The sequence below is a fragment of the Cyprinodon tularosa genome, unplaced genomic scaffold, assembly GCF_016077235.1.
Source record: "Cyprinodon tularosa strain WSP-4 unplaced genomic scaffold, ASM1607723v1 ctg407, whole genome shotgun sequence".
Taxonomy (NCBI): domain Eukaryota; kingdom Metazoa; phylum Chordata; class Actinopteri; order Cyprinodontiformes; family Cyprinodontidae; genus Cyprinodon; species Cyprinodon tularosa.
The window spans coordinates 1,220,681-1,239,828 of record NW_024039127.1 but is presented as its reverse complement, the minus strand read 5'-3'; the positions used below and the strand labels follow the sequence as shown (position 1 = coordinate 1,239,828).

Sequence of the window (19,148 nt, the reverse complement as noted above, 5' to 3'; positions counted from 1 at the left end):
CTGGAACCTAAAGACCAGGCTCATATGGAGACTGATCTAAATGAGCTCCTGTATGATCAATCAAAGAACCAGGTTCAACGGCGCCCTTAGACAGGAACAGCTGATGTTCTGCATTAGACTGCTTTAATGAAATAGAACTGCTAGTTGTCCTTACGGCCTCTGTCTGTGTGTCTTCAGGTAGCACCCACAATGGCTACACCACATCAGTGGATGGCGAGGAGGGAGGAGGTGAGGGGGAGGAAGAGGAGGAGGAGGGAGAGGCGGATGGAGGGGGAGGAACACGAGATGAGGAAGAAGAGAAGGACGCGGAGTGGGATGAGGACCTGGATGGAGGCAATGAAGGAGGTGTGAGGATGACGAGAACAGACACGCTTCACTCCACCACCAGTTCCACCGGAACACAGAGAAGAAGAGGACAACACGCAAAGAAACAGGTGAAAAAACAGCAGAGGGAACCTGCCAGCTTTGGTCAGGAGAAAACATTAGATGATAAAGTGGGGGTGCACCTCATAGGGGGACAGGTGTATTAGAGATGGGGGGGGTGGAAACAGGGGGGAAAAAGTGACCCACTTTGTTAGATATGTAAAGAAATGTGAAGAGTAATATTTAACTTCTTTTACAGACTAAAATAAACACTTAAACCTGAAGTAATTACACTTTAAAAGTGTCTATTTCTTTTATTTCAATATATATTTTGATGCACATGATTTTTATTTGTTCAGCTGTTAAAAATGTGGGAGATTTCCTAAAGTCGGGCGTACACTGTACGATATTTCCAATCGTTGCACGCAGCTACGGCTAACTGTACGAAAAACCGCAGGGTTTAAAAGTTCGCAGCTCACGATGTTTGTTCTCACGCTGTGCGACCCGACGCTCTGATGCGATCTACCTGCTCACACTCTACGTCTAAAAACCACATGGGACTCAGCTCCGCAGTGAGATGGCGCTACTCGGACTCGTCTATCCGGAAACCAAACGAGTAGAAGAGGAACATGAAGCTCACTAGAGTGAAACGCGTTGCCTTGGGGATTTGTGCAATTTTGTGCCTAAAGTTGTAAAAAGAAAACGCGATTTGGACAAAGACAAGCTGAGCAAACGTGGCTACTACGGTCTGTCAGTTTGACAGAAAGAACTCCATTTGACTCATTGCCCCCCCGCCATGATGCTGGGTTTACATCTCAGAGGAAGAAGAAGAATCCTTGTTTGCGCACTGAGCGATTTGCCGGCGACCACCTTACGACGGCCGACTGAATTTCAAACACGTCTGATTTTCAACCTTACCTTAGCTACACTGGAAAAACGACCTAGAAACAAGAACTGATTTCTTAAATTAAGTGTATTTACTAGTGTTGCACCGATACCGATACCAGTATCGGACGGGGCCCCGATACTGCCCTAAAATGGTGATATCGGTATCGGCGAGTACCAGCAAATAGGGCACCATTACCATTTTGAGAGTTTATTCAACTATTGTTAACCACTCCTGGTAGGCAATAAAAAGTTCTACTGGATTCACTTTGTATTAGATTTTTTTCTGCTTCACAAAGGCAGGCAGCAGCTTGACATGAAGCCATGATGGCTATTATTTTGCATTATTATGGTATCGGTATCGGCCGATACTGCACAGCCAGGTATCGGGTATCGGTATCGGTGCCAAAAAATGGCATCAGCACAACACTAGTATTTACCCTTAATTTGAGTAGGTACATGAGATAATTTGCCAATGGAATGAGTATTTTTACTCTTAAAATAAGATAATTAGATAATATACTCTTGAAATAAGACGATGAAGTTGTGTTTTTTTTTTATTTTAAATGTAAATTGTCTTCCTCTGTTGGCAAAATGTCTCTTTTACTTCCTCAATCCAAGAACAAATGCACTTATTTTAAGAAAAAATGACTTATCTAGAATTCGATTTTTTTCCAGTGTAGAAGTGTGTGTCAACCGTATGGAGAGAACATTTAAATATTTGCTGAGAATAAAAGTCTGCTGGCAAACTCTCCAATAACAGAGAAAACAGTCACTAGATTTTTCATTAATCCTTTTTTTTTTTTTCAAAAGATTTCTCGACGGATCTGAAAATGAGTTAAATAGTTACAGAAAGTGATTCAAGAGGCTAAAAGACCCGGTTAATGGTGGAACTGGTTCTGGTTCTACTGTTAATAAAAGTTTAAAATTTAAAATGTTTAGTTTCACTTTGCATCAACACATGAAAACGTTACCGTTAACGTCCGAACCTCAAAGTTATTTAATATTTGTTGCTGTTGGAACTTTTAAAGAGCCGATCAGTGTTTGTTCCAGTAAACCTGCTAACCTCAGCCAGAGGGGCCCTTATCAACTGTTTATTACCCTGACATTGTTGTTGCTATAGCGACTGGTGATTTTGTGATGATGTCCTCTTGTTCCTCAGGTGCAGGGCAGCAACCAGGTCCAGCGAGCCCCACGAGCGTTGTTCTGTCTGAAGCTCAACAACCCAATCCGACAAGCCGCGCTTCATATTGTTGAGTGGAAGTATCCTTTAACCAATCAGCTGCCAGGACAATTCAGTGTGTTACCATAGTTACGCCTTGTAGAAACCTTCCCTAAAGCCCAGCAAATCTGCTTTATGCCAATTTTCTGTTTGGACCATCCAGCTGTTCCAGCAGCGACAGAGACTGAATGAGGTGAACGACTGAATCTCACATGAGTGTGTGAGCTAAGGAAACCCCGGGTCTATGAGGGCGGCCATGATAGATTCATCCTACAGAATGCTGAGCCGCTGGCTGCTATGGCGATTACTCTTTGTTTGGATCAGAACAGAACCACAGTCCAGAATTTAAGCGTCAGACTAACAGTTATTGGTTGGAAGCTAAAAGTCAAAGGAGAAAAGTATTTGACCCCCAACAACCAGAATCTTCTGATCGGGGAAGCTAACAGCTTGGAATAGGTTCTAGATGATAACTCTGCCGGGGAGAGAAAAGAGGCTATCTGAAATTATTAAAGTTTAATCTTTTATTATGTATAATATTTAAATGTAATTCAATTCTGTTTATTTCTATAGCACTAATTTACAACACATGTCATCTCAAGGCAGTTTACAGTTCACCATGGCAACCCTGTATAATGCCCTGGCCAACTCACTGGCCACCCCACTGGCCACCCCACTGGCCACCCCACTGGTCACCTCACTGGCCAGCCCACTGGCCAGTTTAAATTATGGTAGCCTCAGTTTAGCATTTCATCCCATTCTGCACAGCCAGCGACGTAACTTAAAAAATCACACAACAAACCAAGATCTGAGTAGATGTTTACCGAAGTCTTTATGATCTCTACCGACAGGTTTACCACAATAATAGATTAAAACCCTGAAATTATGGCTTCTATTTTCCGAGTGCCACCCCAAGATTTTTAGTGACCCCATCTGGCAGATTCTGCAAAGTGGGAGAATAGAGATAGAATGAAGCAGAATGATGAAAAAGGGGTCCCTATGTCCTCCAGCAGTCTAAGCCTATAGCAGCAGAACTATAGAGATAGCTCAGGATAACCTGAGCCACTCTAACTAGAAGCTTTATCAAAAAGGAAAGTTTTAAGCCTAGCCTTAAAAGTAGACAGGGTGTCTGCCTCACGGACTAAAACTGGTAGTTGGTTCCACAGGAGAGGAGCCTGAGAACTAAAAGATCTGCCTCCCATTCTACTTTTAGAAATTCTAGGAACCACTAGTAAACCTGCAGATTGAGAGCGAAGTGCTCTGTTAGGAACATAAGGAACAATCAGATCTCTGATATCAGATGGAGATTAAAAGTATACATCTAAAAGTTTTTTTTAAAAATATATCCTCTAAACTTTTTTTTTTTTTTGCCTAAAATTTATGCTTAAATTGCGAATTAAAAGGTAATCAGATAAATGGTCACATCACACATATAAATGTTTTAATTTTTTTTTCCTGTACTAAAGTTCATTAGGAAATATTAGCTTACTGCTGCTGAGCCACAGAGGATATATACGGAGGCCTCTGATTGGTTCATAAAACTGCTACAGAGAAGCTAGCATTAGCATCTCTTCAGGTCTTAAATCAGGTCTGCGGCACATGACATGGAAGTGGAAACATTAATGCAATAAACAATAATTATATAATGTTTTTATATCTATTTGTGATGTAGATATGTTTGTTTTTCACATTCATCCTTCTTATACACATAAATCTAACTTTTAGTGGCTGTGGCTTTCCATACCTGACGCAGTTAAGTCTTTTGTATTTTTGGTTTCTGTCTGAGTGGGAAGGTTAGATGTGGACTAAAGGTGGGCGGTACCTGCGGTCTGTTCCTCAGCCGACAGCAGCGGCACCGTTTCTCTTTATCACAGCGATGGGTCGCTGGCCGACTCAGAGCTGAGGGACACATTCAGGATGCGTGTTTCCCTCTCTCTGCCGCTAGCTGCCAAGTATTTCATGCTTTACTGGAGCGACTTAATGAACTCAGAGACAGAAGTTGTGTCAGCGGACAAAGTGTTCACTGCTGGGGGGATAATAGGGAGAAACAATAAATAGAACGGGTTCATCTAGACATCAGTTCTACACTTTTCTTTACAACAAGGCCTATTAAAAAAAGAAAAAAGAAAAGAAATTCTCATCTGGGCCTGGGGTCATAATGTTTGTCTATTCTATTAACATTTCTCTATCTGTATAATGGGTCTGTTTAATGTGTTGTCTTCTCAATTCAGAGAGCCCCCTGCCTGTCTTTGCCTACGGCCCCAAATTTTCTAATTCCACCCCTGGCCATGAAAGGTGGTTGTGAATAATTCACCTGGAATCATCTTCCCAATTCGAGATTAGCATTATGTAGGAAAATCATGCCAGCTAAATGGTGATTGTAAAGCTTTAGACCTGTTTAACTGTGACAGGATGAAAAAGGTGGCTAAGCCATGGCGGTCCAGAGTGTTGTGGAAAGTGATGCAATGGTTCAGACTGAACATCTCAGAACGTTAAGCTAAACATCAGATGTTTGTTGTTCTGTGGTTTTGTTCATTTGGACCTTCCTGAACCCATCCCTCAGACCGTTCGACATCTTCATCCTGCTAGCCATCTTTGCTAACTGCGTGGCTCTGGGAGTCTCCAAACCATTTCCTGAAGATGACTCCAACTCCACCAACCATGACCTGGTGAGTTCCACCACAGCCCTGCTTCAAGTCTGATGCTTTTATTGTGTAGGGCTGACCTCCAGAATAAAGCTCCAGGCTGTTCTCGGCTGTGGAGGCAGCAGTCATGGACAAACGCTGGAGCAGCAGATGATTGACAGATCTGTGATCGGTTCTGAGGACTTTCTGCTCTGTTGCTTCATCTCGCTCTCTCTGTCCTCTGTGTCGGTGTCTCTCCACCTTCAGCTGGACTGAGCTTGTTGTTCATGCAGTCACTTCCTGTTGGAATGATGTCTGCCCCTCGCTCCGAGCTGCAGATTCCGGTTTGTTCTGAGCTGAGTTCAGGAGAACTGAGTGATATTCATTAGTGCTTCCACCAACCGAGCAGAAGGAATTCTAACATTTCACTCAGTCCTCATCCATGTTCTCCTTCTACCCTGATTTTCAGGCCTGCCTTTTGTTTCTGGGGATTTAGTTCTGCTTTGCAGTTTTAGTGGATGTTGTTCTGTGTTTCAGGAACAAGTGGAGTACGTCTTCCTCATCATCTTCACCATAGAGACCTTCCTGAAGATCCTGGCCTACGGTTTGGTGATGCACCCCAGCTCATACATCCGTAACGGCTGGAACCTTCTGGACTTTGTCATCGTCATTGTCGGGTAGGAACACAGAGGATCCAAAGGTCTCAGATATCCTCTCAGCCCAGAGGTTCTTCTGCCTGGTTCTGTTTCTGAATCCAAGCACCTGAACGGTCTTAACCAGAACCTTTAGTGCATTCTGTGTGTCAAATTAACTCAATGTCATTTATTTATACAGTAGCAGCCATTGCAAATGGCTCATCCCAGTCAAAATACAGCCGAATTGCAGCTAAATCCCCTCCAAATTCCAGCCACTGGCCTTCTCTTGGCCATGCCTATTTTTTCACTCTGACTTCACCCCTTCACTTAATTACATGGTCTGACCAGGAGATGGCGCTTCTCTTTAGATTTTAATGTCAACAAATCGTGACAGAATATTTTAGATGTTTAAAAAGTAACTGTAGGGGGCCAGTCAAGGACCAGCCAAGGACCAACCAATGACCAACCAAGGACCAACCAAGGACCAGCCAAGGACCAGCGAAGGACCAACCAAGGACCAACCAAGGACCAGCGAATGACCAACCAAGGACCAGCCAAGGACCAACCAAGGACCAACCAATGACCAACCAAGGACCAACCAAGGACCAGCCAATGACCAACCAAGGACCAACCAAGGACCAGCGAAGGACCAACCAAGGACCAGCCAAGGACCAACCAAGGACCAACCAAGGACCAGCGAAGGACCAACCAATGACCAACCAAGGACCAACCAAGGACCAACCAATGACCAACCAAGGACCAGCCAAGGACCAGCCAATGACCAACCAAGGACCAACCAAGGACCAACCAAGGACCAGCCAAGGACCAGCGAAGGACCAACCAAGGACCAACCAAGGACCAGCGAAGGACCAACCAAGGACCAGCGAAGGACCAACCAAGGACCAACCAAGGACCAACCAAGGACTAGCCAAGGACCAGCGAAGGACCAACCAAGGCCCAGCCAAGGACCAGCGAAGGACCAACCAAGGACCAGCCAAGGACCAACCAAGGATCAGCCAATGACTAGCCAAGGACTAGCCAAGGACCAGCTAAGGATCAGCCAAGGACCAGCCAAGGACTAGCCAAGGATCAGCCAAGGATCAGCCAAGGACCAGCCAAGGACTAGCCAAGGATCAGCCAAGGATCAGCCAAGGACCAGCCAAGGACTAGCCAAGGATCAGCCAAGGATCAGCCAAGGATCAGCCAAGGATCAGCCAAGGAGCAGCCTAAATAAGTGGGGGAATTTTGAATTGTTACTACTGTACCTCTGAGGTGGAGGAACAATTATATTATGGTCCTTTGTATTTTTCTGAATGTTCAGCCCCCTTTCCGCTGATACCCCTCAATATAATTGTACTTGCTCTGTCTCTGACAGCAGAGAATGTGTAGAGAACATCAGAGAACATCCAGCAGACAGGTCATGGAGAATGTTCTGGTTGAAGTTAAAGCAGGGTTTGTTTCTGCAGCCATCTCCCAGAATCTGAACATCTCTCAGAGCTCTGCTCAGTATATCAGCTGAACATGCAGAGAAGATGGACCAACTGCAGACCTACCACTCCATGGACGTCCACCTAGACTGACAGGAGGAGAGTGTTAACCTGAATAGCAGGGGAACCATGGTGACTCTGGAGGAGTTTACATCTGTCAGCAGAAACACTGTAGGTCATGAACTTCATACATCCGGTATGTATGGAGCAACACAAAAGGAAGTTGCTGTTGAAGAGAGGTCATAAGACAAGTTTGTGGTTTGCAGAAGGTCAGATGAAGGCCTGCTGTTTAGAGGAGACCAAAATGTAAACATTTGAAAAAACACACAAAAACCCCACATCTGTCTTCCTTTAAAGGAATGGTAGTGGAGGAGGCATGCTGTTGGGATTTTTCTTCGGTTTGGAAGCCGGTCAGAGCTGATGAGAAGATGCATGTATGTAGGTTCCCCTTCCAGCGGAAGACCCACCCTGAACATCCAGTGGATGGGTTGGCCAAGCCAAAGCCCTGGTCTACATCCAACTGAGGTTCTTTGTATTTCCACAGAAGTTCTCCATCCAATCTGAATGAGCTTAAGCTGTTTTGTTTAGAAGAAACCATCAGTCTAGAGACAAATGCCAGAAGACCTGCAGATGGACCTGCAAACAAAGGTGGTTCTGAAGAGCTCTGGATTAGGGGGTCTAGATCTAAATGTACACCTCACTGTCACAATTTCAACAAATCTGAAAACCTTCAATCATTTCTCTGGTCTTGGTACTTCGGCACCAGAGTTGTCAGTAACATAGCACAAATACTTTATCTCACTGAAGTAGAAATGTTGGCTACCTAAACTTTACTGGATTATTTCATAGACAACTTTTTACTTCTACTTCTTACATTTTTTGCAATTGTCTCTACTTTCTAACTCCTTAGGGCCTTGCCGATTTATCCAGCGTATGCCTGACGTCCCAGAGTCTCCTAAAACGCTGTCATACGTTGAACTTTCTATGTATTTTTAAAATTTTGGGCGTATACATAGAGTATTAATAACGAGTCCAGAACTTATGTCCAATGACAGCCTAACTTATGCATAATGCACGGCAGCGTAATGCTCATGGCATTACAAAGCATCAGTTAAAGCTGCTCCTCTCAGAACATCCCAATTTACAGTATAGGGCAGTGCAGTAAAGTTGAAAGCATCTCTCCTTAACTTCTTTCCTGCATTACTTTTACTTTTATACTTTAAGTAGCTCTAAAAATTGTAATTGTAACTTATACTGGAGTAAAAAGTTGAAGTTGATCCTCTAACTTCTACAAAAGTGTTTTTAAACTGTAGGATTTATACTTCTACTGCAGTAACAAACATTAATACTTTTGACACCTCAGCACCACTCTCAGTCGGCCGGAGAAGTTTTTGGTTTAATGAATCAAACCTCAAAGAGGAGTCAGGGTGCGAATTGGTTTGAAAGGCTTTAAATCCATTGGAGCGTGAGCGTGACTCAGAGGTCGGACCCGGGGATGCTGGTTCTTCCTGCTGTATTGACTTTAAATCCTGCAGATCTCGACCGTCTTCCTTTGTGCTGGTTGGTGTCCTCGCTGCAGGACAGGAGACATGACTGGATATCCTCAGAGCAATGATGACGCTAATGGTGATAAAGCCTGTTGTCATGGTAACACTGCCTGAGGATAGTTCGTTCCACTTTGCTGCATCCGACAGAGATGGATCTTCAAAACACATTCAAAGATATTGGTGTTTATCAGGACAGACCTACTGAGAATAAACAATGAAGATTTGGACATTTGACCTTGTGAAGGTCACTGCTAGATTAATGAAAGAATTACCTTTTCTGAAGGTTGATTTTTCTGAGGATTTGACTCTAGTTTAATGAAAGTATGACTTTCTAAATTTGACTTCATTAAAGTTTCGACTTCATTCATGATTTGTCTTTTTTGAAGATTGACTTTTCTGAGGGTTTGACTTCATTGAAACAGTGACGGTTGATGGTTTAAATATATGAGAATTTTCCTTTAAATTATGTTGTTAAGGTTAATTGGAGGTTTTATGGGCCTAAATGCAGAGTTGAGGAGGCAGAGGTCAGTTTTTAAGATTTAATCAGGGGCAAAAACTCCAAAAGTACAAAATGGTGAAAACCAAACAAAATTAGAAAACCTTTGGGAAAACATACATGGGGAGCAAAGAGACGACGGAGCAACAAAGCAAGAACAAGGAACCAGCAAACAGTGATGTTATGAGATGAGCCGAGGCTTCGAGGCGTGTGTCGAGTAATGGAGGGCAGCGTTTACCCGAAGCACGTGTCGAGGCATGATTCATTTAGGGGAGGGGCCAAAATTGACTACGTCCGAAGCCTCGCTACCGTGATGCCATGCGATCGCTTCAGGAGTGCTTCAGACCGCTCGAGAACTTCGGCAGGCATTTAGACAGCCTCAGTGTTCAGTCGGGATGTGGGAGTTTGTGGGAGAGTTGCTGTCAGTTGGATAGAGTTTGGATAGATTCTAGGAATAGAATAGGCTGAATAGGTGAGGTCTTCTGTTCCGAGGTAAAGGGGTTGGGGCTGCGATGATAGCGGGAAGGAATCAACTCTATTGCTGCACTGTAGGTTTTTCCACCCCCTCTGTTTAAGGTTGGTTTTTGTTTCCTTCCTTCACGGACCTCTCAAACCACCTATCTTCTTTGTCAAAAATATTAACATTCTGGTCCTCAAAAGAATGGGGCTTTGCAGGCTAACAAAGATGTATATATATATTTAATGTATTTTTATTTTGAATGTAATGTAACATGCTTCTTTTATGTATTTATTTTGCTTATAATGGAATTGCTATAGCAGTGTTTTTATGTGTGAATGTGGTGGGACACTAAACCCCATTTCCACTACCTTTTTAAAATTGTGCCTAAATTGGTCAGAGCATGTTAAGAGAGATAACTGTAGAGTGTAAATGACACGCAAACTGAACCGGACCGCGGCAGACACAACTGAACCACGCTCCTCTTTACAGTCAGCCTCCGTAATCAGGAAATTTCAGACATTCATAAGAATCCCAGCTTCCCTACTATGCCACACGATTTCCAGTGATGATTCCGCTTAGCAGTGTGATGAACATCATCATATGTCATTGTTTCCTACCTCTGTAAGCCCTGATTGGACTATCAATTGTAGTATCCACTTCCCAAAAGCCGACTCTGTCTGGTAAAGGCTGACTTCTCTGCCTGACTCTTCACAAAAAACGAAATATCACAACTATAACCAAACATAACTTCCTAAATATAAGGGCACCTAATATTAAGGGCACGGCTTGATTTGTTGGATTCACTCCCTCAAACATAGAGAGTAGTAGTACCATCACTAGAAGGCAAGGAACCGTGCTAGTGTGATGCAAAATGGTCATAAGGGACCGAGCTCAGCACGGATCGGCTTTCAGAGGGTAGGGTAAATGGGGCAAAGGTTTGGACTATGTAGCAGCCAGAGTCTGTACCCAGGAAAAATTTCCTGTGGGACAATAAAATTCATCATCCTTATACTTCTTTGTTTTTCGATTTTTTTTTGCAGGTTATTTAGCGTTGTCCTGGAGACTATGACTCATAAATCAAGCGGTGAGCAAGCGCCCACCCATCACATGCCAGGGAAACCTGGAGGTCTGGACGTCAAAGCTCTGAGAGCTTTCAGGGTGCTGCGCCCTCTCCGACTGGTTTCTGGAGTCCCCAGTAAGTTTTCTGGCTGGGAATTGAATACTGTGTGTCCTACATGAGATCAGCTCTTTGTGTCCATCAGGTCTGCAGATCGTCTTGAACTCCATCATGAAAGCCATGGTTCCTCTGCTCCACATCGCTCTGCTGGTTCTTTTTGTCATCATCATCTATGCCATCATTGGTTTGGAGCTCTTCATCGGACGTATGCATAGGACCTGTTATTACATCGGGACAGGTACCAGACACAGTGTGACGAGTCTGTTCACGTCTTTACACTCCAGAGGTATCATGAAAAGCTTCAATCACAAAGATATTTGGTGCAATAATTTTAAACCCCAAAATGGTAGAATTCTAAGATGGCAAAGATCACATCAATACCCATTTGGGAAATCAAACAATCGTCTTATAACCTGATGATGAAGCATTCAGAGTTAGCCTCTCTCTATTAGGCGTTTGGCATGTTTGGTTTTAATAGCTTTATGGAACCGGGACGTTTAAATAGCCAGTACTGTGAAACCGTATAAGGGCCTCAAACATTGTGGAAATGTTATTTCATAAGAAAGTCAGGGTACGCTATGTGTAAAGACTCAGAAGACTGGGCCCAGAATTCAGGCAGACAGACTAAAGTGATTAATAAAAAGCATTTATTAACTGCCCTGGGATCTGTGGCTCGTTAGCCAGGACTAGATTGCTGGAATCTCTGTAAAAGGGAGAAACACAGGTTAGTGACCACGAAACTTGACGGGGAACGATAGTGAGCATGGGAGTCAATGACCTGGTTATGAAGTTCAGTCTGAGACCAGAGGGAGGAGTGGAATCCAGCTGGTTGATTTTCCACCGCATGTGGCGGAAGCCTCCCACAAAGTTCCAGGAGTTGAAGCCAAAGGAGCTGCAGAGCAGACTGACGAGCAGAAGCAAGCTCATGACGAAGAGCAGTATTATCCGGAAGGAGAATCCAAGATGGTGTCGATGAATAAGCAGAAGTCCAGGCCAGAAGATCAGAGATCAAAAGAGACATATTCAAGTTCGTTAGCAGGCAGAATCCAATGGAAGTCCGTAGACAGGTCAGGCAAACAGATAAGAACAGGGGCAGGCAAACTCAGAAGTCTAAGAGCAGAAACTAATCAGGATTAGGCAATCAGACTAAACACACTGGGGTATGCTAAAGAACTCTCACATAGTTTAAAAAGGAACTGGAACAAACTTCTTTATGGTTTGTTTTGTCTTCTCATGGCATTGGCTGCTTGGGTCTTGGTCTTCTCAGATTTTATTTTGTGAGGTATTGTTTCTTTAGAAAGTTGTCACTTCATGGTCGTGGCTTCCCATAGTGTGTTTGTAGGCTTTTGTCTTCTTATTGTATAGTCTCCTTGGGCTTTTGTTTCCTCTGTTATCTATTCGGGATGTTGTCTCTTAAGACTATTTTCTCCTTATGATACTTACTTCTAAGTGTCTCCTTACGGTGTATTTCCTCAAAGTTTTGTCTCAGGTCAGTAGGGATTCACAAGAGTCAGCAAACAGAACTTCTTCTCGGTATTTGGGGGCAAGATTTGACAGTTTCTGAAGATGCCAGTTGACATGTGACATCACTGGTGAACCTCAGAAGATTCCAGAATCCTTCCAGGCTGATTTGGAGGAATCCTCCTTTGACAGTTATTCATTGGTCCAAGGGAATGCACAGGGTCAGATCCATGGGAGCACGGGCAGGCAGAAGGTCAAAGCTTGTGACCCGAGATCTATACAGGGAAGAATCTGAGACCAAGGTCAGGGCACAGAAAACAGGTCCAAAAGGTCCGAAAAACACACAATGATATGTTCAGGCAGGATCAGAGAATCAGGAGACAGAATCGGGTCAGAATTAGGCAGGCAGACAGGTTTACAGGAATGCTGGATAAAACTTGCAGATGGCTCTTAATAATCTGGCACTAGTGACTGGTCTGAGAGCTGGCTATATAGTCAGGTAAACGAGTGGATCTGATAGAGGATGATTAGAAATGGGGAGGAATTCTCTGGTGAGTTGAGTTGCCAGCTGTAGTGCCAGGTATCATGACAGGTATCGGCACTAGGGTTTTGTCTCACCATGGTATTCTTTCTCTAGGGTGTTGTGTCCTCATCATCTTGTCTCTTCATGGAATTGTGTCTTTAGGGTTTTGTCTCCTAACAGTATTGTAATATCGTCTCCTAAGCGTTAAGACCCCCATAGGGTGTAATTTTCTCTGGTTTTGTGCCCTAATGATATTTTCTCTATCTCTTCATGGTATGTCTCTTTGAGGCAGGTATGGGCAATTCCTGTTCCTGTCCTTCAGGGCCGTTATCCTGCAACTTTTAGATGTGCCTTTGGTTCGACACACCTGAATCAAGTAATTAGATGATTGAGAGGGCTGTGGAGGAACTAACTGCACGCTGAGGAGGTAACTCAGCCATTTGATTAAGGTGTTTTGGAACAAGGATGGATCTTAAAGTTGCAGGATACCAGCCCTCAGGATATGGAATCGCCCACCCCTGCTTTAAGGTGTTGTCTCCTCGTGGTGTTGTATCCTCATGGTGTCTTTTCTTCAGCGTAGTGTCTGGTATCATATACTTAAGATATTGTCTCATTACAGTGTAGTCTCACAGTGTGTTTTCTCCTTAGGGTGTAATCTTCTCAGGGTGTCCTTTCATGATGTTGTGTCCTCATAGAGTCATCTTCTAAAATATTTACACATCCTTTCAGATACAAACGGAAAAAAGAATGTACATACACCTAAACACCTGTGGTCGGAAAGTTTAGATTTCTTTCGTCTCATATATTTAGTTATTATTTAGCTATTCATCCAGTGAAATATGTTTGTACTCATTTTGTTTCACCTGCAAGGCTAAGTGAAGGGGTGGATTTAGACAAAACATACTTATTCCCTCGACAAGCCAAATTGTTTCTCAAGGTTTGTTAAAGTGTCTGTAATTTGTTTTGACTCTGACACAACCTTCACAGTTTTCTTCATCAACATAAGTAAGGGAAAATAAACTCTGTATGTCAGAACAGGGCTGATTACCGAGCAGTAACGGCCGTATGATGAACTGTTCTCTCTTTGCAACGATATGAAAATCAAGTGCAGACTGAGTGAAATCCATTTATTTTACTAGGGTGAATAGTTGAATACTTTTTTCCCCACTACAACACCCCTGATGACAATCAAACAGATGATCATCACATTCCATAGACTGCTCTGGTAAAAGCTGCTCTTTATGTAAATATTATCTGCTACATTTTCTTCAACATATTAATTTAGCAGGTATCTGCAAATGTTTCTAGCTTTGTTTTTTTTGAAATATTCTTGATTTTTATCCCTTCGTTTTCCAGATAATTTTGTAGAGGATGAGCCAGTGCCGTGTGCGTTTGCTGGACACGGCCGTCAGTGCAACGTGAACGGTTCTGAATGTCGGGGGAAGTGGGACGGCCCCAACGGTGGAATCACCAACTTTGATAACTTCTTCTTTGCAATGCTGACAGTATTCCAGTGCATCACGATGGAGGGATGGACCGACGTCCTATACTGGGTAGAAACTCAACCCCCTTCAGTTCTCCTGTCCTCAGTTAGGTCTGAGTTTTAATAATCACTCTTTATGTCCTGGTCTCTCTCCTCAGATGAACGATGCCATCGGCTTCGAGCTGCCATGGGTTTATTTTGTCAGTCTTGTCATTTTTGGCTCCTTTTTTGTTCTGAACCTGGTTCTGGGAGTCCTCAGTGGGTGAGTTTGTCTCTCTGGTATGAAAACCATGAGAGTCTGATGGTGAAACTGGATTAGAACTCATCTTCGACTGAATGTTATTTCAGAGAGTTCAGTAAAGAGAGAGAGAAGGCGAAGGCTCGGGGAGATTTCCAGAAGCTCCGGGAAAAGCAGCAGATGGAGGAAGATCTTTGTGGATACATGGACTGGATCACTCAGGCTGAGGACATGGATGAACTGGATGAGGACGGAAACTCAAGTAAGTCAGACTCATCATAGCTGATTGGCGTTTTCGGCAGGTTTCGTCCTTCAGCTCAGCAGTATAACATCCCGCAGCAGTGAAGAAGTTCTGATGTAAATCATAGAGGGTGATAATCCAGACTGGGCAGAATCCGTGGCTCAGCTCTGCACTAGATAACAGCTCAGATTAACGACTTTCACTGGATCAAATGGGAGGGCTGTTCTGCAAATGAAATCCTGCTGCAGAATCAGGTCATGTGAGAGAGGTTCACTCTCAGTCACATGCAGAGAGTGACTGAACGGACCATCGGCCAGCTCACACAGAGCACCCAGCTCACACAGAGCACCCAGATCACACAGAGCACCCAGATCACCAGAGCACCCAGCTCATACAGAGCACCCAGCTCACACAGAGCACCCAGATCACCAGAGCACCCAGATCACACAGAGCACCCAGCTCACACAGAGCACCCAGATCACCAGAGCACCCTGATCACACAGAGCACCCAGATCACACAGAGCACCCAGCTCACACAGAGCACCCAGATCACACAGAGCACCCAGATCACCAGAGCACCCAGCTCATACAGAGCACCCAGCTCACACAGAGCACCCAGCTCACACAGAGCACCCAGATCACCAGAGCACCCAGCTCACACAGAGCACCCAGATCACACAGAGCACCCAGCTCACACAGAGCACCCAGCTCACACAGAGCACCCAGATCACCAGAGCACCCAGATCACACAGAGCACCCAGCTCACACAGAGCACCCAGCTCATACAGAGCACCCTGATCACCAGAGCACCCAGCTCACACAGAGCACCCAGATCACACAGAGCACCCAGATCACCAGAGCACCCAGATCACACAGAGCACCCAGATCACCAGAGCACCCAGCTCACACAGAGCACCCAGATCACACAGAGCACCCAGATCACCAGAGCACCCAGATCACACAGAGCACCCAGATCACAAAGAGCACCCAGATCACACAGAGCACCCAGATCACACAGAGCACCCAGATCACACAGAGCACCCAGCTCACACAGAGCACCCAGATCACCAGAGCACCCAGATCACACAGAGCACCCAGCTCATACAGAGCACCCAGCTCACACAGAGCACCCAGCTCACACAGAGCACCCAGATCACCAGAGCACCCAGATCATACAGAGCACCCAGCTCACACAGAGCACCCAGCTCACACAGAGCACCCAGATCACCAGAGCACCCAGATCACACAGAGCACCCAGCTCACACAGAGCACCCAGATCACCAGAGCACCCAGATCACACAGAGCACCCTGATCACCAGAGCACCTAGATCACACAGAGCACCCAGCTCACACAGAGCACCCAGATCACCAGAGCACCTAGATCACACAGAGCACCCAGATCACCAGAGCACCCAGATCACACAGAGCACCCAGATCACACAGACCACCCAGATCACACAGACCACCCAGATCACACAGAGCACCCAGATCACACAGAGCACCCAGATCACCAGAGCACCCAGATCACACAGAGCACCCAGCTCATACAGAGCACCCAGATCACACAGAGCACCCAGATCACCAGACCACCCAGATCACACAGAGCACCCAGATCACCAGAGCACCCAGATCACACAGAGCACCCAGATCACACAGACCACCCAGATCACACAGAGCACCCAGCTCATACAGAGCACCCAGATCACCAGAGCACCCAGATCACACAGAGCACCCAGATCACCAGAGCACCTAGATCACACAGAGCACCCAGCTCACACAGAGCACCCAGATCACCAGAGCACCCAGATCACACAGAGCACCCAGATCACCAGAGCACCTAGATCACACAGAGCACCCAGATCACCAGAGCACCTAGATCACACAGAGCACCCAGATCACCAGAGCACCCAGATCACACAGAGCACCCAGATCACACAGAGCACCCAGCTCATACAGAGCACCCAGATCACCAGAGCACCCAGATCACACAGAGCACCCAGATCACACAGAGCACCCAGATCACACAGAGCACCCAGCTCATACAGAGCACCCAGATCACCAGAGCACCCAGATCACACAGAGCACCCAGATCACACAGAGCACCCAGATCACACAGAGCACCCAGCTCATACAGAGCACCCCGATCATACAGAGCACCCTGATCATACAGAGCACCCAGCTCACCAGAGCACCCAGATCACACAGAGCACCCAGCTCATACAGAGCACCCCGATCATACAGAGCACCCTGATCATACAGAGCACCCAGCTCATACAGAGCACCCAGATCACACAGAGCACCCAGCTCATACAGAGCACCCCGATCATACAGAGCACCCTGATCATACAGAGCACCCAGATCACCAGAGCACCCAGATCACACAGAGCACCCAGATCACACAGAGCACCCAGCTCATACAGAGCACCCAGATCACCAGAGCACCCAGATCACACAGAGCACCCAGATCACACAGAGCACCCAGATCACACAGAGCACCCAGATCACACAGAGCACCCCGATCATACAGAGCACCCTGATCATACAGAGCACCCAGCTCATACAGAGCACCCAGATCACCAGAGCACCCAGATCACACAGAGCACCCAGATCACACAGAGCACCCAGCTCATACAGAGCACCCAGATCACCAGAGCACCCAGATCACACAGAGCACCCAGATCACACAGAGCACCCTGATCATACAGAGCACCCTGATCATACAGAGCACCCAGATCACCAGAGCACCCAGATCACACTGAGCACCCAGATCACACAGAGCACCCAGATCACCAGAGCACCCTGATCACACAGACCACCCAGCTCACACAGAGCACCAAGATCACACAGAGCACCCAGATCACCAGAGCACCCAGATCACACAGAGCACCCAGCTCATACAGAGCACCCAGCTCACACAGAGCACCCAGCTCATACAGAGAACCCAGATCACCAGAGCACCCAGATCACACAGACCACCCAGATCACACAGAGCACCCAGCTCACCAGAGCACCCAGATCACACAGAGCACCCAGATCACACAGAGCACCCAGATCACACAGAGCACCCAGATCACCAGAGCACCCAGATCACACAGAGCACCCAGATCACACAGAGCACCCAGCTCATACAGAGCACCCCGATCATACAGAGCACCCTGATCATACAGAGCACCCAGCTCATACAGAGCACCCAGATCACCAGAGCACCCAGATCACCAGAGCACCCAGATCACACAGAGCACCCAGATCACACAGAGCACCCAGCTCATACAGAGCCCCCAGATCACCAGAGCACCCAGATCACACAGAGCACCCAGATCACACAGAACACCCAGATCACACAGAGCACCCAGCTCATACAGAGCACCCTGATCATACAGAGCACCCTGATCATACAGAGCACCCAGATCACCAGAGCACCCAGATCACACTGAGCACCCAGATCACACAGAGCACCCAGATCACCAGAGCACCCTGATCACACAGACCACCCAGCTCACACAGAGCACCAAGATCACACAGAGCACCCAGATCACCAGAGCACCCAGATCACACAGACCACCCAGATCACACAGACCACCCAGCTCACACAGAGCACCCAGATCACACAGAGCACCCAGATCACCAGAGCACCCAGATCACACAGAGCACCCAGCTCACACAGAGCACCCAGATCACACAGAGCACCCAGATCATACAGACCACCCAGATCACACAGACCACCCAGATCACCAGAGCACCCAGATCACCAGAGCACCCAGATCACCAGAGCACCCAGCTCACACAGACCACCCAGATCACCAGAGCACCCAGATCACCAGAGCACCCAGATCACACAGACCACCCAGATCACCAGAGCACCCAGATCACCAGAGCACCCAGATCACACAGAGCACCCAGCTCACACAGAGCACCCAGCTCACACAGAGCACCCAGCTCACACAGACCACCCAGATCACCAGAGCACCCAGATCACACAGACCACCCAGATCACCAGAGCACCCAGATCACCAGAGCACCCAGATCACACAGAGCACCCAGCTCACACAGAGCACCCAGCTCACACAGACCACCCAGATCACCAGAGCACCCAGATCACACAGAGCACCCAGCTCATACAGAGCACCCAGATCACCAGAGCACCCAGATCACCAGAGCACCCAGATCACCAGAGCACCCAGAACACACAGAGCACCCAGATCACCAGAGCACCCAGATCACCAGAGCACCCAGATCACCAGAGCACCCAGATCACACAGAGCACCCAGCTCATACAGAGCACCCAGATCACCAGAGCACCCAGATCACA

The 19,148-nt window shown here is 46.3% G+C and overlaps 1 protein-coding gene across 2 annotated transcripts in view; it reads left to right on the top strand.

Annotated features, from left to right (window-relative positions):
- Window positions 1-19,148, top strand: part of cacna1fb (calcium channel, voltage-dependent, L type, alpha 1F subunit) — a 71,365-nt gene that overhangs the window by 14,924 nt on the left and 37,293 nt on the right. For both annotated transcript variants that reach the window (XM_038298424.1, XM_038298425.1), the window contains exons 2-10: window positions 178-434; window positions 2,411-2,511; window positions 5,031-5,136; window positions 5,629-5,768; window positions 10,757-10,911; window positions 10,979-11,131; window positions 14,234-14,430; window positions 14,519-14,622; window positions 14,709-14,860. In XM_038298424.1, coding sequence (XP_038154352.1) covers window positions 178-434; window positions 2,411-2,511; window positions 5,031-5,136; window positions 5,629-5,768; window positions 10,757-10,911; window positions 10,979-11,131; window positions 14,234-14,430; window positions 14,519-14,622; window positions 14,709-14,860 — 1,365 coding nt within the window. The remainder of the gene's footprint in view (window positions 1-177; window positions 435-2,410; window positions 2,512-5,030; window positions 5,137-5,628; window positions 5,769-10,756; window positions 10,912-10,978; window positions 11,132-14,233; window positions 14,431-14,518; window positions 14,623-14,708; window positions 14,861-19,148) is intronic.